We start from the raw sequence: 27,770 nt of genomic DNA, 5'->3' as shown, positions 1-27,770 counted from the left end.
ATTTTCTCTCGAAACAGGTTTTTCTCAGAAATTTACTGTTTGGATAGGATTGAACTGTTCGAGCTGTTCATGTTTGCGTGATCATCTCCCCTCGATACAGGTTTTTCTGAGAATCTTAGAATGACGTCACGGCATATATAAAACCGCTTAGGATTGTTGGTGCCTTGTCAAAACCGTAGGCAGACCGTTGGTGGCGAACTACAAAATGAACGCTCTCTCAGTTTACAGTGTGATGTTCATCATTGGTAAGAAATCAATATATATATATTTGTATCGAATATTTTTAGATTTTTGAATAATTGTACGTAGTTTTTTATTTGTTGTCGACATGCACGCTGAAAAAGACAGACGCTTCTATCGTATTAAGTGTATGTATCTGTCCCATCTCGTAAGACATTTGCTTCTGTCTGGAGACAATGTCAGTTTGCGAGATGTTTTTACCTTCCTGTCGAAACTTTTATATTTATTCAGTTATGTTTGTGCAAACAAGACATTAGATATGAATTCTGCAATCGTTTTACGTGTCCAGTATTTGAAACAGAAATGTGCAGATTTCTTACTATAACAAAACCTAAGTATGCCTATGTTTAACTATTCACTATAAACAGAGTATAGGTACATGCATATTACGAACTTTTTCCAAAGTGTCACATTGATAATGATTAAATTCAAATTCCGCCCTAAATTGTATGCCCCTTTTTGCTTTCTGCTACATCTCTAATTTGTTACAAATGAATACTGTGTCATTCATGAATCAATTTGCAACATGTGTACACCGCTCACCGCTTTGGCTGTTCTTATTGATTACGCATGCGCAAGCGGCAATCCATTGTCGTGCATTTTAAATGTAATACATTTAATGTAAATAATTGAATATAAAAAGAAACATTCAATTTCGAAATATAAATATAAGCAGGTAGACCATAGGTGTACAAAGAATTTGGACAATATGCTCCTCGTTAAAGGTTAAGTGCGCACGCAAATAAAAACGCAATTGAAAGAGAAAATACATTGCAGGTAATCTTGTTTGTTCAAGCACATAAGCATTACTGTCATAGGCCATACTTACCAGTTGTCACTTTAAACTCAATTGGACCGACGAAGTTTGCCTACGTAGTGCCAGTGACACAAGCACCGATGTTGTTGTGCTACGTGCGTGAAAGTAATTTTAAGCTCTGACGTGACAAATATAATTGATATTATACTTATCAACTGCTATATTGCTAAGTTTTATTTGAGTTCTTAATAAACTAATCAAAATATTTTTATCCAAATTTACATTATATGCATGCAAGATTTCTCCGATATGTCCTGGGGTTCTTCATTCTGGACAGTTCTCTTAGTGTTCCACTTTATGTATATAGAGAAGCTCACCTGAGTGTCTTTTGATATCAAATATATCAACACGAGTTGATAAAAATGGAACAATTCCGAGGCTATATCGATTGTCGAAATTGGGTAAGATGACATGCATCTGCTGAGTCAGATAGCCTGGCCATCCGATCCCGTTATAAAGCTTGGTTGTTGGGAATCTACGCTCTTACCTGGAATCCTCGCGGATCGATAGCGCATCTGAGTTGAGTCATAAAATAATAATTTTTCTCAAACTCAACTTTTCAATTTCCCTGCAAAGACATCGACGGTGTGATGCTGACGTATTGATCACTACCTAGAATTTGCACAATACGTGGAAAGGCGAAACAGGTTTTGCTAGTTGTCGTTGTCAGTGTGGAGTTGTGTTGCTAAGGCGTACACAATAAACTAACGGGCAAAAAGAAGTGCCACCAAACACATTTCTGGTCGAAAACAAAACACACGCAAAGTTTAGTAGCAGTTGATGTTTTACTATAAAAATCAATTATTCAAAAACGGTATTTGAAAATAATTTGATAAAAAAAAACATGTACAGGTTGGGTAGACACGTTTATCATGCTGGGTGCACTGTCCAGTATTAGATCACACCCGCAGAATCGACGTCGATCTCTTTTAAAGTCCTGTGCTACACACATGGCTCAGTATCGCATGTGACCCCTCCAGTAACGATGCAGACCCAAACACGACGTCGAACTGAGTACACGAGTCTCCTCACATCCTGATGAGGGATCCTACGTCATTCCTCCTGCAGGGCAATTGCCAAGGCATCCTTGTCAATGGCAGCAGTGGACGTTTCCGACTCCTGCGTCCAAGTTGGTCCCAGATGAGCTCTATGGGCGACAGGTACGGTGGTCTGGATGGCCACTGTAATACGGTCACGTTGTTGGCGTTCAGAAAGTCGCTTGTGACTCGAGCTGTGTGAGGGGTGGCGCTGTCCTGCTTTAACAGCGTCCGTGGGTGTCGTTGCAGGAAAGGCAGTTCCAGAGGCCGCAACACCTCATCAATGTAACGACGTGCAGTGGGATTTCCCTCGATGATGACCAGATCTGTCTTCTGGTCCCCGTAGATACCACCCCAGACCATGACACTACCACCTCCATAAGGCTCAACTTCTTGGACGCAACAACGTGCGTCCACGTGCACCACGTCGTCGGTAGATTCACACCCGCCTATCAGACTTGACGAGCTGGCACCAACTCTCGTCGCTGAAGAGCACTCTTCGCCAATTTCTCTGCTGCCACTTCCGCTCCCATTTGCAACATGGCTCTCTCCCTCTGCTCTGCTGTTAGTCGAGGCATGTTCGTTGTTTTAAAAGGTTTCATGTGATGAGAGAGTACAATCCTGCTCATGTTTTATACCAGAATTTCACACTGGTAACTGTGCGCATGCACACTTGCATTTTTTAGTGGTTAAATTCACTTTTCTCGCACATCACGTGAACACGTGCACATGTTCACACGGAATAGGTCAGTTGCATTCAAGCTATGTGTTCCCAACTGTTTTCATGCTGTTTGGCAAATTTGTTGAAAACTGACGACCATTGTTTATTTGGTGGCGTTTCGTTGGCCCATAGGTTATATGATCGTGGGCTCGATTCTCGGTTCGCCCTGATTATGTATTTCCGTTTGTCAGCACCTTACCCGTGCTCGGGGGTTTCATCAAAGTTGCAAACATGTAAAAAATCTGCATCACTTTGTCTTAGCTGACACACCAAGGGAATTTTGCCATCTAATGTTCCAGGTAGAATTCAGTTGTACAGTTAGTGCGAGATAGGGAACTTTAGTTGTACAGTATGTGCGAGAGAGGAATTTAGTTGTACAGTTAGTGCGAGGGAGGAATTTATTTGTACAGTTAGTGCTGGAGAGGAATTTAGTTGTACAGCTAGAGCGTGAGAGGGAATTTAGTTGGACACCTAGGGCGAGAGAGGGAATTTAGTTGTACAGCTAGGACGAGAGAGGGAATTTAGTTGTACAGCTAGTGCGAGAGAGGAGGTTAGTTGTACAGCTAGGGCGAGAGAGGGAATTTAGTTGTACAGTTTGTGCTAATGAGAGATTTTAGTTGTACAGTTAGTGCGAGAGATGGAATTTCAGTTGTGCAGTTTGTGCTCATGAGGAATTTTAGTTGTACAGTTAGTGCGACAGAGGGAATTCAATTGTACTGTTAGTGCGAGGGAGGGAATTAAATTGTACAGTTAGTGCGAGAGAGGGAATTTAGTTGTACTGTTTGTGTGAGAGAGGGAATTTAGTTTACAGTTAGTGCGAGAGGGGGAATTAAGTTGTACACTTAGTGCGAAAGAGGAATTTTAGTTGTACAGTTTGTGCTAATGAGAGATTTTAGTTGTACAGTTAGTGCGAGAGATGGAATTAAGTTATACAGTTAGTGCGAGAGAGAGGAAATTAAGTTGTACAGTTAGTGTGAGAGAGGGAATTCAATTGTACTGTTAGTGCGAGAGAGGTAATTTAGTTGTACAGTTAGTGCGAGAGAGGGAATTTAGTTTACAGTTAGTGCGAGAGGGGGAATTAAGTTGTACAGTTAGTGCGAGAGAGGAATTTTAGTTGTACAGTTTGTGCTAATGAGAGATTTTAGTTGTACAGTTAGTGCGAGAGAGAGGAAATTAAGTTGTACAGTTAGTGCGAGAGAGGGAATTTAGTTTTCAGTTAGTGCGAGAGAGGGAATTTAGCTTACAGTTAGTGCGAGAGAGGGAATTAAGTTGTACAGTTTGTGAGAGAGGGGGATTTCAGTTGTGCAGTTTGTGCTCATGAGGAATTTTAGTTGTACAGTTAGTGCGAGAGAGGGAATTCAATTGTACTGTTAATGCGAGAGAGGGAATTTAGTTGTACAGTTAGTGCGAGAGAGGGAATTTAGTTGTACAGTTTGTGCTAATGAGAGATTTTAGTTGTACAATTAGTGCGAGAGAGGGAATTTAGTTTTCAGTAAGTGCGAGAGAGGGAATTTAGTTTACAGTTAGTGCGAGAGAGGGAATTAAGTTGTACAGTTTGTGAGAGAGGGGGATTTCAGTTGTGCAGTTTGTGCTCATGAGGAATTTTAGTTGTACAGTTAGTGCGACAGAGGGAATTCAATTGTACTGTTAGTGCGAGAGAGGGAATTTAGTTGTAGAGTTAGTGCGAGAGAGGGAATTAAGTTTGCAGTTAGTGCGAGAGAGGAAATTTAGTTGTACTGTTAGTGCGAGGGAGGAATTTATTTGTACAGCTAGAGCGTGAGAGGGAATTTAGTTGGACCCCTAGGACGAGAGAGGGAATTTAGTTGTACAGCTAGTGCGAGAGAGGAGGTTAGTTGTACAGCTAGGGCGAGAGAGGGAATTTAGTTGTACAGTTAGTGCGAGAAAGGGAATTAAGTTGTACGGTTAGTGCGAGAGAGTGAATTTAGTTGCACACTTAGTGCGAGAAAGGAATTCAGTTTACAGTTTGTGCTAATGAGGACATTAAGTTGTACAGTTAGTGCGATAAAGGGAATTTAGTTATACAGTTAGTGCGAGAGAGGAAATTAGGTTGTACAGTTAGTGCGAGAGAGGGAATTTAGTTGTACAGTTTGTGCTAATGAGAGATTTTAGTTGTACAGTTAATGCGAGAGAGGGAATTTAGTTTTCAGTAAGTGCAAGAGAGGGAATTTAGTTTACAGTTAGTGCGAGAGAGGGAATTAAGTTGTATAGTTTGTGAGAGAGGGGGATTTCAGTTGTGCAGTTTGTGCTCATGAGGAATTTTAGTTGTACAGTTAGTGCGAGAGAGGGAATTCAATTGTACTGTTAGTGCGAGAGAGGGAATTTAGTTTACAGTTAGTGCGAGAGAGGGAATTTAGTCATAAAGTTAGTGCGAGAAAGGGAATTTAGTTGTACAGTTAGTGCAAAAGATGGAATTTAGTAGTACATTTAGTGCAAGAAAGGGAATTTAGTTGTACAGTTACTGGAAAAGAGGGAATTTAAAGGGCGAGAGATGGAATGTAGTTGTACAGTTAGTGCGAGAGACAGAATTTAGTTTTACAGTTAGTGCGTGAGACGGAATTTAGTTGTGCAGTTAGTGCAAGAGAGGGAATTTAGTTTTCAGTAAGTGCGAGAGAGGGAATTTAGTTGTACAGTTTGTGCAAGAAAAGGAATTTCGTTGTAGAGTTACTGGAAAAGAGGGAATCTACAGGGCGAGAGAGGGAATGTGGTTGTACAGTTTGTACGAAAGAGGGAATTTAGTTTTACAGTTAGTGAGAGAGAGGGAATCTATAAGGCGAGAGAGGGAATGTGGTTGTACAGTTAGTGCGAGAGAGGGAATTCAGTTGTACAGTTTGTGCTAATGAGGAACTTTAGTTGAACAGTTAGTGCGAGAGAGGGAAATTAGTTGCACAGTTAGTTCATGAAAGTGAATTCAGTTTTATAGTTTGTGCTCACGAGAAATTTTACTTATACAGTTAGTGCGAGAGAGAGGAAATTAAGTTGTACTGTTAGTGCGAGAGAGGGAATTTAGTTTTCAGTTAGTGCGAGAGAGGGAATTTAGCTTACAGTTAGTGCGAGAGAGGGAATTAAGTTGTACAGTTTGTAAGAGAGGGGGATTTCAGTTGTGCAGTTAGTGCGAGAGATGGAATTAAGTTATACAGTTAGTGCGAGAGAGAGGAAATTAAGTTGTACAGTTAGTGCGAGAGAGGGAATTCAATTGTACTGTTAGTGCGAGAGAGGTAATTTAGTTGTACAGTTAGTGCGAGAGAGGGAATTTAGTTTACAGTTAGTGCGAGAGGGGGAATTAAGTTGTACAGTTAGTGCGAGAGAGAAATTTTAGTTGTACAGTTTGTGCTAATGAGAGATTTTAGTTGTACAATTAGTGCGAGAGAGAGGAAATTAAGTTGTACAGTTAGTGCGAGAGAGGGAATTTAGTTGTACAGTTTGTGCTAATGAGGAACTTTAGTTGAACAGTTAGTGCGAGAGAGGGAAATTAGTTTTACAGTTAGTGAGAGAGAGGGAATCTATAAGGCGAGAGAGGGAATGTGGTTGTACAGTTAGTGCGAGAGAGGGAATTCAGTTGTACAGTTTGTGCTAATGAGGAACTTTAGTTGAACAGTTAGTGCGAGAGAGGGAAATTAGTTGCACAGTTAGTTCATGAAAGTGAATTCAGTTTTATAGTTTGTGCTCACGAGAAATTTTACTTATACAGTTAGTGCGAGAGAGAGGAAATTAAGTTGTACTGTTAGTGCGAGAGAGGGAATTTAGTTTTCAGTTAGTGCGAGAGAGGGAATTTAGCTTACAGTTAGTGCGAGAGAGGGAATTAAGTTGTACAGTTTGTAAGAGAGGGGGATTTCAGTTGTGCAGTTAGTGCGAGAGATGGAATTAAGTTATACAGTTAGTGCGAGAGAGAGGAAATTAAGTTGTACAGTTAGTGCGAGAGAGGGAATTCAATTGTACTGTTAGTGCGAGAGAGGTAATTTAGTTGTACAGTTAGTGCGAGAGAGGGAATTTAGTTTACAGTTAGTGCGAGAGGGGGAATTAAGTTGTACAGTTAGTGCGAGAGAGAAATTTTAGTTGTACAGTTTGTGCTAATGAGAGATTTTAGTTGTACAATTAGTGCGAGAGAGAGGAAATTAAGTTGTACAGTTAGTGCGAGAGAGGGAATTTAGTTTTCAGTTAGTGCGAGAGAGGGAATTTAGCTGACAGTTAGTGCGAGAGAGGGAATTTAGTTTTCAGTTAGTGCGAGAGAGGGAATTTAGCTTACAGTTAGTGCGAGAGAGGGAATTTAGTTGTACAGTTTGTGCTAATGAGAGATTTTAGTTGTACAGTTAATGCGAGAGAGGGAATTTAGTTTTCAGTAAGTGCAAGAGAGGGAATTTAGTTTACAGTTAGTGCGAGAGAGGGAATTAAGTTGTATAGTTTGTGAGAGAGGGGGATTTCAGTTGTGCAGTTTGTGCTCATGAGGAATTTTAGTTGTACAGTTAGTGCGAGAGAGGGAATTCAATTGTACTGTTAGTGCGAGAGAGGGAATTTAGTTTACAGTTAGTGCGAGAGAGGGAATTTAGTAGTACATTTAGTGCAAGAAAGGGAATTTAGTTGTACAGTTACTGGAAAAGAGGGAATTTAAAGGGCGAGAGATGGAATGTAGTTGTACAGTTAGTGCGAGAAAGGGAATTAAGTTTACAGATAGTGCGAGAGCGGATGTTTAGTTGTACAGTTAGTGCGAGAGACAGAATTTAGTTGTACAGTTAGTGCCAGAGACGGAATTTAGTTGTGCAGTTAGTGCGAGAGAGGGAATTTAGTTTTCAGTTAGTGCGAGAGAGGGGATTAAGTTGTACAGTTAGTGCAAGAAAGGGAATTTAGTTGTACAGTTAGTGCAAGAAAAGGAATTTAGTTGTAGAGTGACTTGAAAAGAGGGAATCTATAGGGCGAAAGAGGGAATGTGGTTGTACAGTTTGTTCGAAAGAGGGAATTTAGTTTTACAGTAAGTGAGAGAGAGGGAATTTAGTTTTGCAGAGAGAGAATTTAGTTGTACAGTTACTGGAAAAGAGGGAATCTATAAGGCGAGAGAGGGAATGTGGTTGTACAGTTAGTGCAAAGAGAGAATTCAGTTGTACAGTTTGTGCTAATGAGGAACTTTAGTTGAACAGTTAGTTGCAGAGAGGGAATTTAGTTGCACATTTTGTTCATGAAAGGGAATTCAGTTGTATAGTTTGTGCTCACGAGAAATTTTACTTATACAGTTAGTGCGAGAGAGGGAATTCAATTGTACAGTTAGTACGAGAGAAGGAATTTAGTTGTAGAGTTAGTGCGAGAGAGGGAATTAAGTTTGCAGTTAGTGCGAGAGAGGAAATTTGGTTGTACAGTTAGTGCGAGGGAGGAATTTATTTGTACAGTTAGTGCTGGAGAGGAATTTAGTCGTACAGCTAGAGCGTGAGAGGGAATTTAGTTGGACACCTAGGGCGAGAGAGGGAATTTAGTTGTACAGCTAGGACGAGAGAGGGAATTTAGTCGTACAGTTAGTGCGAGAAAGGAGATTAAGTTGTACGGTTAGTGCGAGAGAGTGAATTCAGTTTAAAGTTTGTGCTAATGAGGACATTAAGTTGTACAGTTAGTGCGATAAAGGGAATTTAGTTATACAGTTAGCGCGAGAGAGGAAATTAAGTTGTACAGTTAGTGCGAGAGAGGGAATTTAGTTTTCAGTTAGTGCGAGAGAGGGAATTTAGTTTACAGTTAGTGCGAGAGAGGGAATTAAGTTGTACAGTTAGTTCGAGAGAGGGAATTCAATTGTACTGTTAGTGCGAGAGAGGGAATTTAGTTGTACAGTTAGTGCGAGAGAGGGAATTTAATTGTACAGTTTGTGCTAATGAGAGATTTTAGTTGTACAGTTAGTTCGAGGGAGGGAATTTAGTTTTCAGTAAGTGCGAGAGAGGGAATTTAGTTTACAGTTAGTGCGAGAGAGGGAATTAAGTTGTATAGTTTGTGAGAGAGGGGGATTTCAGTTGTGCAGTTTGTGCTCATGAGGAATTTTAGTTGTACAGTTAGTGCGAGAGAGGGAATTCAATTGTACAGTTAGTGCAAAAGATGGAATTTGGTAGTACATTTAGTGCAAGAAAGGGAGTTTAGTTGTACAGTTACTGGAAAAGAGGGAGTTTAAAGGGCGAGAGATGGAATGTAGTTGTACAGTTAGTGCGAGAAAGGGAATTAAGTTTACAGATAGTGCGAGAGCGGAAGTTTAGTTGTACAGTTAGTGCTAGAGACAGAATTTAGTTGTACAGTTAGTGCCAGAGACGGAATTTAGTTGTGCAGTTAGTGCGAGAGAGGGAATTTAGTTTTCAGTTAGTGCGAGAGAGGATTAAGTTGGACAGTTTGTGCTAATGAGGAACTTTAGTTGAACAGTTAGGGCGAGAGAGGGAATTTAGTTGCACAGTTAGTTCATGAAAGGGAATTCAGTTGTATAGTTTGTGCTCACGAGAAATTTTACTTATACAGTTAGTGCGAGAGAGGGAATTCACTTGTACAGTTAGTGCGAGAGAAGGAATTTAGTTGTAGAGTTAGTGCGAGAGAGGGAATTAAGTTTGCAGTTAGTGCGAGATAGGAAATGTAGTTGTACAGTTAGTGCGAGGGAGGAATTTATTTGTACAGTTAGTGCTGGAGAGGAATTTAGTCGTACAGCTAGAGCATGAGAGGGAATTTAGTTGGACACCTAGGGCGAGAGAGGGAATTTAGTTGTACAGCTAGGACGAGAGAGGGAATTTAGTTGTACAGCTAGTGCGAGAGAGGAGGTTAGTTGTACAGCTAGGGCGAGAGAGGGAATTTAGTTGTACAGTTAGTGCGAGAAAGGGAATTAAGTTGTACGATTAGTGCGAGAGAGTGAATTTAGTTGCACACTTAGTGCGAGAAAGGAATTCAGTTTACAGTTTGTGCTAATGAGGACATTAAGTTGTACAGTTAGTGCAATAAAGGGAATTTAGTTATACAGTTAGTGCGAGAGAGGAAATTAAGTTGTACAGTTAGTGCGAGAGAGGGAATTTAGTTTTCAGTTAGTGCGAGAGAGGGAATTTAGTTTACAGTTAGTGCGAGAGAGTGAATTAAGTTGTACAATTTGTGAGAGAGGGGGATTTCAGTTGTGCAGATTGTGCTCATGAGGAATTTTAGTTGTACAGTTAGTGCGAGAGAGGGAATTCAATTGTACTGTTAGTGCGAGAGAGGGAATTTAGTTGTACAGTTAGTGCGAGAGAGGGAATTTAGTTTTACAGTTTGTGCTAATGAGAGATTTTAGTTGTACAGTTAGTGCGAGAGAGGGAATTTAGTTTTCAGTAAGTGAGAGAGAGGGAATTTAGTTTACAGTTAGTGCGACAGAGGGAATTAAGTTGTATAGTTTGTGAGAGAGGGGGATTTCAGTTGTGCAGTTTGTGCTCATGAGGAATTTTAGTTGTACAGTTTGTGCGAGAGAGGGAATTAAGTTGCACAGTTAGTTCATGAAAGGGAATTCAGTTGTATAGTTTGTGCTCACGAGAAATTTTAGTTAGTTTTAGTTGAACAGTTAGTGCGAGAGAGGGAATTCAATTGTACAGTTAGTGCGAGAGAAGGAATTTAGTTGTAGAGTTAGTGCGAGAGAGGGAATTAAGTTTGCACTTAGTGCGAGAGATGAAATTTTGTTGAACAGTTAGTGCGAGAGACGGAATTGAGTTGTAGAGTTAGTGCGAGAGAGGGAATTTAATTTTACAGATAGTGCGAGAGAGGGAATTTAGTTTTCAGTTAGTGTGAGGGAGGGAATTTAGTTAACAGTTAGTGCGAGATAGTGAATTAAGTTGTACAGTTTGTGCTAATGAGGAACTTTAGTTATACATTCAGTGCGAGAGAGGAATTAAGTTGTACATTTAGTGCAAGAAAGAGAATTTAATGGTACAGTTTGTGCGAGAGAGGGAATCTATAAGGGGAGAGAGGGAATGTGGTTGTACAGTTTGTGCGAGAGAGGGAAATTAGTTGCACAGTTAGTTCATGAAAGGGAATTCAGTTTTATAGTTTGTGCTCACGAGAAATTTTAGTTATACAGTTAGTGCGAGAGAGAGGAAATTAAGTTGTACAGTTAGTGCGAGAGAGGGAATTTAGTTAACAGTCAGGGCGAGAGAGGGAATTAAGTTGTACATTTTGAGCTAATGAGGAACTTAAGTTGTATAGTTACTGGAAAAGAGGGAATCTATAGGGCGAGAGAGGGAATGTGGTTGTACAGTTTGTGCGAAAGAGGGAATTAAGTTTTACAGTTTGTGCGAAAGAGGGTATTTAGTTTTACAGTTATTGAGAGAGAGGGAATTTAGTTTTGCGGAGAGGGAATTTAGTTGTACAGTTACTGGAAAAGAGGGAATCTTTAGGGCGAGAGAGGGAATTTAGTTTCCAGTTAGGACGAGAGAGGGAATTCAGTTGTACAGTTTGTGCTAATGAGGAACCTTAGTTGAACAGTTAGTGCGAGAGAGGGAATTTAGTTGCACAGTTAGTTCGAGAAACGGATTTCAGTTGTGCAGTTTGTGCTCATGAGGAATTTTAGTTGTACAGTTTGTGCGAGAGAGGGAATTCAATTGTACTGTTAGTGCGAGAGACGGAATTTAGTTGTACAGTTAGTGCGAGAGAGGGAATTTAGTTGTACTGTTAGTGCGAGAGAGGGAATATAGTTGTACAGTTAGTGCGAGAGAGGGAATTAAGTTCTACACTTTGTGAGAGAGAGGGAATTTAGTTGTACAGTTAGTCCGAGAGAGGGAATTTAGTCATAAAGTTAGTGCGAGAAAGGGAATTTAGTTGTACAGTTAGTGCAAAAGATGGAATTTGGTAGTACATTTAGTGGAAGAAAGGGAATTTAGTTGTACAATTTCTGGAAAAGAGGGAGTTTAAAGGGCAAGAATGAAATTTAGTTGTACAGTTAGTGCGAGAAAGGGAATTAAGTTTACAGATAGTGCGAGAGCGGAAGTTTAGTTGTACAGTAAGTGCGAGAGACTGAATTTAGTTGTACAGTTAGTGCCAGAGACGGAATTTAGTTGTGCAGTTAGTGCGAGAGAGAGAATTTAGTTGTACAGTTAGTGCGACAGAGGGAATTTAGTTGCACTGTTAGTGCGAGAGAGGGAGTTTAGTTTACAGTTAGTGCGAGACGGGGAATTAAGTTGTATAGTTAGTGCGAGAGAGGAATTTTAGTTGTACAGTTTGTGCTAATGAGAGATTTTAGTTGTAGAGTTAGTGCGACAGACGGAATTTAGTTATACAGTTAGTGCGAGAGAGAGGAAATTAAGTAGTACAGTTAGTGCGAGAGAGGGAATTTAGTTTTCAGTTAGAGCGAGAGAGGGAATTTAGCTTAAAGTTAGTGCGAGAGAGGGAATTAAGTTGCACAGTTTGTGTGAGAGGGGGATTTCAGTTGTGCAGTTTGTGCTCATGAGGAATTTTAGTTGTACAGTTAGTGCGAGAGAGGGAATTCAATTGTACTGTTAGTGCGAGAGACGGAATTAAGTTGTACAGTTAGTGCGAGAGAGGGAATTTAGTTGTACTGTTTGTGCGAGAGAGGGAATTTAGTTGTACCGTTAGTGCGACAGAGGGAATTTAGTCATAAAGTTAGTGCGAGAAATTGAATTTAGTTGTACAGTTAGTGCAAAAGATTGAATTTGGTAGTACATTTAGTGCAAGAAAGGGAATTTAGTTGTACAGTTACTGGAAAAGAGGGAATTTAAAGGGCGAGAGATGGAATGTAGTTGTACAGTTAGTGCGAGAGACAGAATTTAGTTTTACAGTAAGTGCGTGAGAGGGAATTTAGTTGTGCAGTTAGTTCAAGAAAGGGAATTTAGTTTTCAGTTAGTGCGAGAGAGGGAATTTAGTTTACAGTGAGTGCGAGAGAGGGGATTAAGTTGTACAGTTAGTGCAAGAAAGGGAATTTAGTTGTACAGTTAGTGCAAGAAAAGGAATTTAGTTGTAGAGTTACTGGAAAAGAGGGAATCTATAGGGCGAGAGAGGGAATGTGGTTGTACAGTTTGTACGAAAGAGGGAATTTAGTTTTACAGTTAGTGAGAGAGAGTGAATTTAGTTTTGCAGAGAGGGAATTGAGTTGCACAGTTACTGGAAAAGAGGGAATCTATAAGGCGAGAGAGGGAATGTGGTTGTACAGTTAGTGCGAGAGAGGGAATTCAGTTGTACAGTTTGTGCTAATGAGGAACTTTAGTTGAACAGTTAGTGCGAGAGAGGGAAATTAGTTTACAGTTAGTTCGAGACGGGGAATTAAGTTGTATAGTTAGTGCGAGAGAGGAATTTTAGTTGTACAGTTTGTGCTAATGAGAGATTTTAGTTGTAGAGTTAGTGCGACAGACGGAATTTAGTTATACAGTTAGTGCGAGAGAGAGGAAATTAAGTTGTACAGTTAGTGCGAGAGAGGGAATTTAGTTTTCAGTTAGTGCGAGAGAGGGAATTTAGCTTAAAGTTAGTGCGAGAGAGGGAATTAAGTTGCACAGTTTGTGTGAGAGGGGGATTTCAGTTGTGCAGTTTGTGCTCATGAGGAATTTTAGTTGTACAGTTAGTGCGAGAGAGGGAATTCAATTGTACTGTTAGTGCGAGAGACGGAATTTAGTTGTACAGTTAGTGCGAGAGAGGGAATTTAGTTGTACTGTTTGTGCGAGAGAGGGAATTTAGTTGTACCGTTAGTGCGACAGAGGGAATTTAGTCATAAAGTTAGTGCGAGAAAGGGAATTTAGTTGTACAGTTAGTGCAAAAGATTGAATTTGGTAGTACATTTAGTGCAAGAAAGGGAATTTAGTTGTACAGTTACTGGAAAAGAGGGAATTTAAAGGGCGAGAGATGGAATGTAGTTGTACAGTTAGTGCGAGAGACAGAATTTAGTTTTACAGTAAGTGCGTGAGAGGGAATTTAGTTGTGCAGTTAGTTCAAGAGAGGGAATTTAGTTTTCAGTTAGTGCGAGAGAGGGAATTTAGTTTACAGTGAGTGCGAGAGAGGGGATTAAGTTGTACAGTTAGTGCAAGAAAGGGAATTTAGTTGTACAGTTAGTGCAAGAAAAGGAATTTAGTTGTAGAGTTACTGGAAAAGAGGGAATCTATAGGGCGAGAGAGGGAATGTGGTTGTACAGTTTGTACGAAAGAGGGAATTTAGTTTTACAGTTAGTGAGAGAGAGTGAATTTAGTTTTGCAGAGAGGGAATTGAGTTGCACAGTTACTGGAAAAGAGGGAATCTATAAGGCGAGAGAGGGCATGTGGTTGTACAGTTAGTGCGAGAGAGGGAATTCAGTTGTACAGTTTGTGCTAATGAGGAACTTTAGTTGAACAGTTAGTGCGAGAGAGGGAAATTAGTTGCACAGTTACTTCATGAAAGGGAATTCAATTTTATAGTTTGTGCTCACGAGAAATTTTAGTTATACAGTTAGTGCGAGAGAGAGGAAATTAAGTTGTACAGTTAGTGCGAGAGAGGGAATTTAGTTTTCAGTTAGTGCGAGAGAGGGAATTTAGCTTACAGTTAGTGCGAGAGACCGAATTAAGTTGTACAGTTTGTGAGAGAGGGGGATTTCAGTTGTGCAGTTTGTGCTCATGAGGAATTTTAGTTGTACAGTTTGTGCGAGAGAGGGAATTCAATTGTACTGTTAATGCGAGAGACGGAATTTAGTTGTACAGTTAGTGCGAGAGAGGGAATTTAGTTGTACTGTTAGTGCGAGAGAGGGAATTTAGTTTACAGTTAGTGCGAGAGAGGGAATTAAGTTGTACAGTTAGTGCGAGCGAGGGAATTAAGTTCTACAGTTAGTGCGAGAAAGGGAATTTAGTTGTACAGTTAGTGCAAAAGATGGAATTTGGTAGTACATTTAGTGCAAGAAAGGGAATTTAGTTGTACAGTTACTGGAAAAGAGGGAGTTTAAAGGGCGAGAGATGGAATGTAGTTGCACAGTTAGTGCGAAAGAGGGAATTAAGTTTTACAGTTTGTGTGAAAGAGGGAATTTAGTTTTGCAGAGAGGGAATTTAGTTGTACAGTTACTGGAAAAGAGGGAATCTATAGGGCGAGAGAGGGAATGTTGTTGTACAGTTAGTGCGAGAGAGGGAATTAAGTTGTACAGTTTGTGCTAATGAGGAACTTTAGTTGAACAGTTAGGGCGAGAGAGGGAATTTAGTTGCACAGTTAGTTCATGAAAGGGAATTCAGTTGTATAGTTTGTGCTCACGAGAAATTTTATTTAGTTTTAGTTGAACAGTTAGTGCGAGAGAGGGAATTCAATTGTACAGTTAGTGCGAGAGAAGTAATTTAGTTGTAGAGTTAGTGCGAGAGAGGGAATTAAGTTTTCAGTTAGTGCGAGAGAGGAAATTTTGTTGTACAGTTAGTGCGAGAGACGGAATTAAGTTGTACAGTTAGTGCGAGAGAGGGAATTTAATTGTACAGATAGTGCGAGAGAGGGAATTTAGTTTTCAGTTAGTGTGAGGGAGGGAATTTAGTTAACAGTTAGTGCGAAATAGTGAATTAAGTTGTACAGTTTGTGCTAATGAGGAACTTTAGTTATACATTCAGTGCGAGAGAGGAATTAAGTTGTACATTTAGTGCAAGAAAGAGAATTTAATGGTACAGTTTGTGCGAGAGAGGGAATCTATAAGGGGAGAAAGGGAATGTGGTTGTACAGTTTGTGCGAAAGAGAGAATTTAGTTTTACAGTTAGTGCGAGAGAGGGAATTCAGTTGTACAGTTTGTGCTAATGAAGAATTTTTGTTGTACAGTTAGTGCGAGAGAGGGAATTGAGTTGTACAGTTACTGGAAAAGAGGGAATGTATAGGGCGAGAGAGGGAATCTGGTTGTACAGTTTGTGCGAAAGAGGGAATTTAGTTGTACAGTTAGTGAGAGAGAGGGTATATAGTTTTCCAGAGGGGGAATTTAGTTGTACAGTTACTGGAAAAGAGGGAATCTAAAGGGAATTCAGTTGTATAGCTTGTGTTAATGAGAAATTTTAGTTATACAGTAAGTGCGAGAGAGGGAATTCAATTGTACAGTGAGTGCGAGAGAAGGAATTTAGTTGTACAGTTAGTGTGAGAGAGGGAATTTAGTTAACAGTCAGGGCGAGAGAGGGAATTAAGTTGTACATTTTGAGCTAATGAGGAACTTAAGTTGTACAGTTACTGGAAAAGAGGGAATCTATAGGGCGAGAGAGGGAATGTGGTTGTACAGTTTGTGCGAAAGAGGGAATTACGTTTTACAGTTTGTGCGAAAGAGGGTATTTAGTTTTACAGTTATTGAGAGAGAGGGAATTTAGTTTTGCGGAGAGGGAATTTAGTTGTACAGTTACTGGAAAAGAGGGAATCTTTAGGGCGAGAGAGGGAATGTTGTTGTACAGTAAGTGCGAGAGAGGGAATTTAGTTTCCAGTTAGTGCGAGAGAGGGAATTTAGTTTACAGTTAGTACGAGAGAGGGAATTCAGTTGTACAGTTTGTGCTAATGAGGAACCTTAGTTGAACAGTTAGTGCGAGAGAGGGAATTTAGTTGTTTAGTTTGTTCTCAAGAGAAATTTTAGTTATACAGTTAGTGCGAGAGAGGGAATTCAACTGTAAAGTTAGTGCGAGAGAAGGAATTTAGTTGTACAGTTAGTGCGAGAGAGGGAATTTATTGAACAGTCAGGGCGAGAGAGGGAATTAAGTTGTACATTTTGTGCTAATGAGGAACTTTAGTTTTACAGTTAGTGCGAGAGAGGGAATTTAGTTGTACATTTAGTGCAAGAAAGGGAATTTAGTTTTACTGTTTGTGCTAATGAGATATTTTAGTTATAGAGTTAGTGAGAGAGGGGGAATTTAGTTGTAGATTTTGTAAGAGAGAGGGAATTTAGTTGTACAGTTACTGGAAAAGAGGGAATCTATAGGGCGAGAGAGGGAATGTGGTTGTACAGTTTGTGCAAAAGAGGTAATTTAGTTTAACATTAATTGTGAGAGAGGGAATTTTATTATACAGTTAGTGAGAGAGAGGGAATTAAGTTGTACAGTTAGTGAGAGAGAGTGAATTAAGTTGAACAGTTAGTGCGAGAAAGGGAAAATTCAGTTTTCAGTTACTGCGAGAGAGGGAATTAAGTTGTACAGTTAGTGCGAGAGAGGGAATAAAGTTTACAGTTTGTGAGAGAGAGGGAATTAGGTTGTACATTTTCTGCTAATGGGGACATTCAGTTGTACAGTTAGTGCGAGAGAGGGAGTTTACTTTACAGTTACTGCGAGAGAGGGAATTAAGTTGTACAGTTAGTGAGAAAGAGGGAATTCAGTTTACAGTTAGTGCGAGAGAGGGAATTAAGTTTGACGGTTAGTGCGAGAAAGGGAATTAAGTTGTACATTTTGTGCTAATGAGGAACTTCAGTTGTACAGTTATTGCGAGAGAGGGAATTTAGTTTTACATTCAGTGGAAGAAAGGGAATTTAGTTGTACGGTTACTGGAAAAGAGGGAATGTACAGGGCGAGAGAGGGAATGTCGTTGTACAGTTTGTGCGAGAGAATGAATTTAGTTGTATATGCGAAAGAGGGAATTGAGTTCTACAGTTAGTGTGAGAGAGGGAATTTAGTTTTACAGTTAGTGCAAGAAAGGGAATTTAGTTGTACAGTTTGTGCTAATGAGGAACTTTAGTTGTACAGTTAGTGCGAGAGAGGGAATTCAGTTGTACAGTTTGTGCTAATGAGGAATTTTAGTTGTACAGTTAGTGCGAGAAAGGGAATTTAGTTGTACAGTTTGTGCTAATGAGGAATTTAGTTATACAGTTAGTGCGAGAGAGGGAATTTAGTTGTAAAGTTTGTGCGAGATGGGAAGTTTAGTTGTACAGTTTGTGCGAGAGGGGAGTTTAGTTGTACAGTGTGTGGCGTGATACTGTATAGGCATACACGGAAATCACTCACCTTCACAATTTTGCACAGAGGTGTTATTAATATTATTTAACTTTTTGGAATATATTTTAACCACATGAGGACACGAAGTTCATATAACAAAGTGTACATGTAATGGTGCAAGCTAATTGAGTAACTGGTTAAAAACGTTCGCATTTCCGTCTTTCCTTCATCCTACAGAGCTATGTCCTCACGTCGCGATGTCACATTGCAGCGAATTCACAGCTACAATGAACTACCATTGACATTTGTCTTGAGCAATATTCGACTCATCCTCTGTCATAGATAAAACCGATATCTTTGACGATTTAATTTATTTTCTTTAAGTATCGTCTGTACAACTTCATTCTAGCAATAGACGCACTGAAAACATATCCAATGCACTTCCTAATTCACGGCTGATTCACCCTGAACTACTAGACTCGGGGTCAGCAGTCGCATTAATTTGGAGTCACATTAATTTCAAGATTTACATTACTTACTGCGCATGGTTACTTTTCCAGATACATTCTCTCCCAGCATCGATAAATAGTATTGTTATAAGCTTAAAATGCGTCTCAAAAGCATTAGAAAATGATAACTAAATTGTAACAAATTAAACCGTTTATAGTTGCAATAATGAGTTGCATGAGATATACAAAGTCCGTGACAGAACTTTTAGTTCGAAAGGAATTAAAAGAGAAAAGACATTTTACATTTATCACAAGAGTATTCTGGACATTCCATATTTATCATTGGATTGGTTCCATGTTATCGTCGATAAGTTAATGAATCAAGCAGAGAGGTAAGATACTTTTCATTTGTAGCATCCAGAGTGAGCCACACATTCAATAGAGAGATGATCAATCTGGCACGTAGGCTTCTGTATTTTTCCGATTACGACAAACATGAGTTCATGATCAGGTCTAACTTTTAACGAATCAAAATGAGGTATTGTGACATGTGACAAAGACAGGCTAGGCCCGAACACTGTAAAATTATACCTTCAACATTAGGAGAAGAGAGCGCGGATTGCAGTCGATCGAGTCGAATCCCGATCGATTTAAGTTTTCCCATTTAGTGACGAGCCCGGTCTGATCCTGTCGTGTTATTGATAGATGGACTGAGAGTTAGTAATACCATGTGAGTATAAAGCTGGTGTTGCGTTTCTTTATTATGAGAGTATGAATGCTGATGGAGACAACTTGGAGTAAGCGTCGTTAGACCAATCACTCCTTGGAGCTGAGCCGATGTTGACAAGGCGAGTTGCACAGTCATGGCTTAACTGACCATGGTGACCAGGAACGGCAATACTTTCAGTAACTGTAGTTGGGTCGCAATTGACGCCCGAAAGCAGCTAGGACAGGGTGTGTTTTGATATTTCCGAGTATTATTGTGTATTCGTGTTGTCATACAAGGTATCATGACGTCATAACATTCCAGAGTGACGCCATGTCTGTGTCAAGACTGAGATGTACGGAACATGGCTGATAACGTTTGTATCTCATAACGATAACAACGTAGGTTGAAACGAAAATTCCGTGCATGGAATACTCAATAACATCGCAAATCTCAAAAATATATTGACCTGTTGTCCTAAGACTGTGCGCACGATCTAAGATCCCAAAACGTGTTGTGCGTGACCTGTAATATGTGCCATATTTCCTCCATAGGGTCTGTCCTTGGCACATCTGATGTAGACACTGTCTGGATGAAGACCACCATTCAGGGCTACTTCTCCCAGTCACGGAACCACGGCACAGGCTCGACCTACAAAGAGGCGGCAAAGAATTTCATCTTGAAGGAGTTCGGTGACTACGGCTTGGAGACCCACACACATACTTTTGCCGCAGGTGTCTCCACGGTAACGTCATCAACGTTTAACATTACCCAGCATTAGTATGCTTATGTCCCCAGTTGGGATCCCGTTTAAGAATTGGTCCTCGGCAACCTGTTCTGGGTATAAGAGGTGACTTCTCGGATCGGGTATTCAGGTTTGGTCACTGGGTTGAAGGCGTGTCAACGTATCCCGACAGTGTGGATCGTTGCTCACAATATCAATCACGGGTTTGTTTCGATTATTTACAAGCAACCGTCATAAAGCTGGAATACTGCTGAGTGCGAGATTACACAAGAAGCACACACACGCACGCATACAAATTTTTATTTTTATTTTTTAAAACTCATAGATTGCATGTTCGTATGCAACTAAACGTACACTTTTCAAAAAAGTCCATTGTGTTATGCTAAAAAACGTTCTGCATTCTGCGCTCCTCAATAACTTTCAATGTTGCATTCCTGCGTATGTTCCATAAAGCATTTCTAAATAACGTTCACTATTTCTCCCCTCACTACTATTTAATAATGCACTCCTCAATAACTTTCTTTATCATACCCCTAGCAATGACACGAGGCATTTTGCATTTGCAATAGAGCCAACGTGGAGAGGCTCCTATCATAGGGGTTGTAATAACCAGACACGTATTACATCCTCTGCCGGGCTGATATGGTTTGTCAATGCATTTTTAACGGGCGAGCGATATAAGCCAGGGTGGCAAGAGTTACGTCCCTTAGTGGTCGTCTGCTCGTCTGCTCAGCAAGCTTTCCCGAGCCAATGACTTCCAAACAAGGTGAAACTGTTTGGAATTCACTTACAAATAGATACATTTTACAATTTTATGTTATGGTATATGATAAAAAGGTTAGTATGTGGCAGTTTTCAAATCGGGCTGATATTCGGTATCGGGTTGACATGGGATGTGATATGAAAACTGCCATAGATTAACCTCTAACTATTGCAGCCCCTATTGACGTCCTTTGTTACCGAAGTGGTACTGCGTGTACGTCAGCAGGTATCATAACACTTCCATGGAATTTGTCTCGGTGCTACGCACACTTTGACCTTTCTGATACTACTTTTGATTGAGCAAGGGAGATAGTTCTATGGATATACAACTTCTTTATTACAAAGAATGTGACGTTTCGGTGTAATGTTTCGGTGAAATGTGAAGTAGGAAGGTTATATACATGTGGATAATTGATGCATATATGATACAGTCAATGTGTAAAATCATTCAAGTGGTAATGGGCCTAATTTTCACTGAGTCAATTTACGAAACGCCAACATATTTCAGTCACGTTAAAATTTAAATATTTTCCCGTCAGTGTAACTTAAAACTATTGAGAATTTCATCGATAAAAACATCGATATACTTATTATGCTAGGACGAGTTGTTTTTATTCAAATTTCTTTAACTGATAGTTTCTCTATTTCAGGTCAAAGGCAACAACGTTATTGGCATTTCGAAAGGAAAGCTTTTCAAAACAGCAAATGACAGGATAGTTGGAGTCGCCGCTCATTACGACACTGCGATGGATACTCCAGGTGAGTTTGTGTTGCCAAACCCTCACTTGTGATATATTAAAAGGAAATACTTTTACATCATAACTTTATTCATGAATGACGGCGGCCTGTAAATAATCGAGTCTAGGCAAGACAATCCAGTGATTGACATCATGAGCATCGATCCACACAATTGGGATACGATTCCATACATCAACCAAGTCAGCGAGCCTGACCTCCATTTACGACAAGCAAGGTTTGCTGAAGACCTATTCTAAACCGGGTCTTTACGGGACTACTACTACTACTACTACTACTACTACTACTACTACTACTACTAGTGCCGTTTATGATGTGCCTAAATTCTAACTAGTACTGCTGTTTAGCGGCGCTACATATTATTAGAGTGAGTGAGTATGATTTTACGCCGCGTTCAGTAATATTCCAGCAATATCACGGCGGGGACATCAGAAATGGGCTTCACACATTGTACCCATGTCGGGAATCAAACCCGGGACTTCGGCGGGAGAACGCTGTAACCACTAGGCTACCCCACCGCCCACATACCATTTGAAATCTGGTCATCAATGTATGAGTGTACACTCGAATTTCAGTCTCAGCTCCCTGGGGAGTAACTGCCCAAGTTGCCTTCGAGGCGCTACCTGAAATGTTAACAGTCATGTGCCCATCTCATCGATCATCGACCTTGTACATTGGACAGTTATTATGTTCTCAACCAACGATATATGTACCTAATTCTACATTAAACTTTATCATAATTTCGCCTTTTAAACATGAGAAATATGTGTCAAATATGAAAGTTTACTTTATTTACCGGCCGCCTCCGTGGTCTAGCGGAGCGGAAGGTCCGGGGTTCGATCCCCGGCCGCGTCATACCAAAAGACGTTAAAAGATGGTACTTGTTGTTACCCTGTCTGGCGCTCGGCATTGAGGGGCTAAAACAAAGACTGGCCGTCTCGGAGTCAGTATGCTGTGTCTGAGTGGGGTATTCATGTTAAACTGCGGCATGGTAATCGGCATCAGTCTGGACTAGTACAAGCAGCCACACACACACACACACACACACACACACACACACACACACACACACACACCAGTGCATGCAATAATCTTGGACGCGACGTTAGACCCCATTTCATCTCACCTGCATTCACCATTTTTTCAGGCGTGAATGCAAACGGAGCAGGGGTCGTGGGCATGTTGCAGGCGGCCAAACATCTCGCCAAGTTTACTCGAGACTACACCGTGGTGTTTGTTGCATTCGACTTCTTGGAGCCCGGAACAGGTTTGAATATTTTAAAGCAATGTTTTCCCCCAACAAACTAGGACCTAACATGAATTCAACGCATAACAACAATAACACCTCCAGGTGGTCACTCAAACAGGTTTTCCATCTATTTATTGATAATATTTCTGCCCGGAGCTGAATGTTTGAATATATTTGTAGCAATTTACAACAAGACAAAAAACGTATATTTTCTCCCTTAAAAATGACTTTGCATGTTAATTCCCTACCCATTAGAACAACAATGACACCTTCGGGTTCCCGTCAGCTAAATGTAGCCAGCGATAATAGTAGCCACATTGGTACTTCATCACTACATTAGTCGCCCCCCAGCAATTGGATCATTGGAACCTTGTCTCTCTTGGATTGTTTACCAGCGCCGGTAGGCTTGTCCTTAAAGACCAAGAAATTCGTTGTGGGGAGGTGCGTCCCTTAGTACCCCCTTTGACTTATGATCGCGGGTGTTCGAATGCCAAATTCGCCAGGAGTATGATGCATAGGATAAAGCACGCCTCCGAGGTTTTGCTTGAAAATGTAAAACCGCTAGACGTTGGCCCGAGGCCTTTTCCCGAGATCAAGGTTTTACATTTTCAACCAAAACCGAAAAGGCGTGTTTTATCCATTATGAACCGTTTAAATACCAGGAATATTAGAAAGCATAGGAAACATCAAAGTACCTTAAAGTAAAACAATACTGCGTGTCGCGGTCGAAGGAATTCGATCAAAGCGTTCTGGCGAAAAACCACGTGCAGCATGTACCAGCTGGAGTCATGACATGTAAAACTGAACAAATGTTGGAAAACTGAGTTACAGAACTTAACACGACATGTGAGGTTACAGGTAAAGTGGTAACATGATACGCCGTGATATAATTGAAATACTGTTCAAAGCTGCGTTAAAAACATGATAAGGTTTTCTGTTTTGCATGGTTTGTCATACTTTCGCCAATATGAACCGATGAATTACAGACTAAAAACATGAATCATAGATCGTTAAATATTCGGCGTAATAAACCATACCAGAAGTAAGATGTTCCCATTTACAATCCATGCATGGCTCACAGCATGACGGAATGAGGCAGCGCTGTAAGGTCTTTAAAATATGACGTCACTGTAGTGTAACCTTTTTGCGTGGCGTCATATTAATGTATAACGTAATTTATCAGTGGAATAGGGATTTGAATGAGAAATTAAGGGAATACGTAACTATGCCTGTTTGATAAATTTGCTCAACATTATTCACACCAACATAGAAAAAGTTAAATACCGTTAATTATAGTTTTATGTAAAACTGTTAGCACATTAAGTATTAAGACCTATATGCCTCCACATTGAGTGAGTGAGTTGGGTTTAACGCCGCTTTCAACAGTATTCCAGTTATATCAAGGCGTGTTAGCTTAATGTGGGAGTCCGAAGTATTGAGGGTCTCAGACGTTTACCACTTTGGTGAAACGCACAAGCACAGGTATGGTGCTGACAAACCTAGAAACATAATCGGGGCGAACCTGGATTCGAACCACAATCCAGGGTTTTTGACATGCTCAAGGAACGCAACTCTGCACAGCGAAGTGCAGCGTCTTAGACGACTGGGCGACGCTATAGTAAAGTTTGGCGCGGCAGTTTACCGTGCTCATACATATCCTACATATCCTAGAAAAAGTTCAATTCTTTTAATATATTTCATTGTAGATGCATTCCCAGCCTGCACAAGTCTTGGATGCGGAAGTAGTACGTTTATTACTGGATGGGTGAATTCATATTGGTCCACGCTACCAACAGTAATCGGCGTCATTGTGATGGACAATATATTGAACTTCGATAACAGCGCGGAATCACAGAGTCTACCTACTGGATTTAACATGGTAACGTTTTAGTTTTCCAAACTTTTCAGTTTGCAGTGACATAAATCATATCCAATTGACGTCATTTAACAATGCGATTGCGACAGTTTCCACACCACTGAAGAATTGGATAGATTTTGTCGCTAGTAATTGAGATTGAACCTACAATTGTTTAGTCAATGCCGTTGATTGACATCGACTTCTGAAAACGTTTGAGTGTGAGTGAGTGAGTTCGATTCCAGGAATATCACGGGCACCAGATATGGGCTTCACACATTGTACCCATGTCGGGAATCGAACACATAAGTAAAATGTCAAAACTGGGACAATATGCCAGTGAGATCATGGCGGCGGACACCAGAAAAGGGCTTCACACATTTTTACCAATGTGGAGAATCGAGCTCGGGACTTTTGCGTGACGAGCGAAAGCTTTTATTTTTAACTACTGGGTTACCTCATCGTCCATTTTCTAATTATTAAAACAAAAGTATTTATTAAAGATCTAAACGATTTCGGAGTACTCATATTCATACCTGAAAGTCCAAGTTTGTATCTAGGCTTGAAGATCCGTCTGACTCAATGTCGTGAACCCGGCTATGTAATGCTAGCACAATCAACCAAGTCATCGAGACGGATTATCCCATCACTTGACTCGCACTCTGATGCTTGCCGTGAAAAGGCGACTAATTGGATCCACACGACTGCTCGATAACTTAGTTGATAGCATGTTGTCACCTTGACACATGGATGGCTGTCATCGTATCTCAATTGCGTGGATCGATGTTCACGATGTCAATCACTTGATTGACTGGTCCAGACTCGATTATTTACAGACCACCGTCATATAGCTGGAATATTGCTGACTGCGGCGTTAAACAAAAACAAACAAGCAAAGAGTTGCTCGTGTATTCTTTCATTGGTTTATCTGGTCCACACTCGATTTTGTACATTCCACCTTGGTATAGCTAGTGGTTTCTGACTTCCGTGAAAAGACTCATGCATTTGTTGCAGCTGTTTCCCAGCGTTGTGAGCAGCATCGCCTCAAACAACAACAAAGGAGACTTCCTGACAGTCATCGGACGTCCTTTTGACTCAGCTGTTCTCAACTCTTTCATTCAATCCTACACCGCTCTGGGTCAGCCGGAGTTTGGCATGGAGAAGGTTTACATCTCCACCTTAACTGGGCCTTCTGTTACTGTCGGCGAAACCATCACCTACTCGGACCTTATGAGAAGCGACCACCGTACCTTCTGGTTGAGTGGCATCCCGTGCATCTTCCTCACTGACACTGGTAAGAAGGTTTGTTTGTAATGCCATCCAATCAGTGATTAATATCACTGGTTTGGTTTGGTTTGGTTTGGTTTGTTTGTTGTAGTTATATTCCAGTTATATGACGGCGGTCTGTAAATAATCGAGATCCATTTATTTCTAACATAACATCGATCCACGCAATCAACCAAGTCAGCGAGCCTCATCACCCGATCATGTAAGTCGCCTTTTACGACAAGCATAGTCGCCTTTTACGGCAAGCATGGGTTGCTGAAGACCTATTCTACCTCGGATCTTCACGGGTCCTTTATTATTTTGAGACCGCCATCATATAGCTGGACAATAGACGAGTGCGGCGTAAGGCAACAACGAAATAAACAAACAAATTAACCATTCTATTATCCGTGCAATATGGACTCACACAATTTAACGTATTCTTGCAGCCGACTTTCGGGGTTACATGAAAACCTGCTTCCGTCAATCATGTGATGACATGAGTCAGGTCACGGACAAGAGGATCCAGTTCGCCGGGAAGACCACTCAGGCTGTCATTGACACTGTGGGCAAACTGGCGCAAGCATCAAGTGCAGGTAACTCTGCATGACGTACATCCCGAATGTTGTTCGCACTCATCCGTCACCATTCGCCCCTTTCCGTAACCTGCAAGAAGACTCGTCCTTCTATCAATGAATGTTATGTGCGAAAATACGACAAACCAATCAGAATGCGCTCTATGATTTTAAGTTCTTTGTCAAAGAATCCATCAGGAATAATTTTTGAATTCACATTTGTCTTGCATCTAAAAATATACCAAAGACACAGTTAAATGTGAATCATCTTACAGCATAATTCCGCATGTCCCGATGTGCTTTAAATTGCATCTGAAATATATATAATGTCATTGACACTGTGGGCTAACTGGCGCTAGCATCAAGTGCAGGTAACTCTGCATGACGTACATTCCGAATGTTGTTCTCACTGTGTGTCTAAATTGATTGGTGCAAGAATAGGGACCCTTCATTTTATATTTGTAATCCCTTTATCAGAATAAATAAAAACACTGACAGTCAAATCAGAACATTGATATAAGTGTAGTCAGTTCTTGTCATCGTCAGTCTGTTATTGTTTCCAGGAGTACACCGTCTGGATGTGTCTATGCTTGGAGTTCTCGTGGGGATAATCCTGTGGATCAACACTGCCTTTACTGTATAGACCCTCTGTAACCAGTTGCCCGCGCATTGCTGACAGGACAGGCTGAAGTTTACACCAGTTCCCATTAAATGTTATTGATCCGTTTCTCATCACCGACCAACTTTTATATACAAACTGGCCCTACCATTTTTTTTGTTGAACCTTCAAGCTAAATTCGGTTCCGATTCCGCAGTCTTGGACTTTTCGAATTTGCACATTTTTCATGACTCACATGACGAACAAAAATGGCGTTCGTGCTATTTGCTATTAAAAGGTCATATTAACATATTCTGTACATATCTCTTGTCTAGTTTGTGCAATAGTAAATTATTATTACATAAATAGAACTTCCTACAAATTTAAAAAAGAGATGCTGAGAAACATGACCCTTTTTTTTCGTACGGCCTAATCTGAAAGTGTTGCTTCAAAGCCCAAAGTCTTCATCATCTTCAGGAAAGAATTGACAATCAAAGATTATATGTTTCTGTGTAGACAACAACATCGCCTGACAAATAAATTCAACAATTATTACCATTTTTGCAAAAACGTGTATCGTAGACTTGTGTAGTTTATAAATATGTTGAATGTATTGTGAATAATGAAATTATGCTGTTTAGTATAATGAGTATTGTAATTGTGGAGTAAAATTGTGACAAAGTGTTTTAATATAGTCCAGCTTTTACTATTTATGCTTTCATAACGCATATTAAGTTGTTGTCTGGAATTTCCAGGCTCGATCCTAGCGCCGCCAGTAGTATTACGAGTTATGTGCCGTCTATGTCCCTCCTATCAACCAATCAGATTCCATCCCACATTTCACTAAGACTTGCATTTGGTTTTAAAAAATGGCGGCGCCCAGTCAAGACGATCTGATCGATAATCAAGATCTCTTTTGTAAAAAAGGGTCTTACCCCGCAAAGTGCATCAAATCACCTGAGCACCTTGATTAAACAAATTAAAAAAACAACAAAATATCTGTCGACGCCCTGCACACAGGCTTTGCGAATCATGCAGTCGACCGAAACCCATGTTGTTTACGAACCGGATGTCTAGTTCGTTACACGATTTTGACTGGACTATGAATAGACTCGTTAGTCCTGTAAAAATGGAGCTCCATAATATCAGCCTAGTTCGATAAGGATGGAAATTGGACTTTTTAGTCAGTT

The 27,770-nt window shown here is 40.4% G+C and overlaps 1 protein-coding gene across 1 annotated transcript; it reads left to right on the top strand.

Moving 5' to 3' along the window:
- Positions 1-27,274, top strand: LOC124148069. Its single transcript, XM_046519007.2, has 8 exons — positions 1-245; positions 19,329-19,519; positions 20,932-21,040; positions 22,185-22,304; positions 23,993-24,165; positions 25,156-25,435; positions 25,857-26,003; positions 26,546-27,274. Exons 1-8 carry the CDS (start codon positions 206-208, stop codon positions 26,623-26,625), a joined length of 1,140 nt encoding a protein of 379 aa, XP_046374963.2. The 5' UTR covers positions 1-205; the 3' UTR covers positions 26,626-27,274.
- The last annotated feature ends 496 nt before the right edge of the window (positions 27,275-27,770 follow it).

This window comes from Haliotis rufescens, unplaced genomic scaffold, assembly GCF_023055435.1.
Source record: "Haliotis rufescens isolate VD_foot unplaced genomic scaffold, xgHalRufe1.0.p SCAF_10, whole genome shotgun sequence".
NCBI classification, from domain to species: Eukaryota; Metazoa; Mollusca; class Gastropoda; order Lepetellida; family Haliotidae; genus Haliotis; species Haliotis rufescens.
Note: the sequence above shows the minus strand (reverse complement) of the source record. Positions and strands in the feature narration are given on the sequence as shown.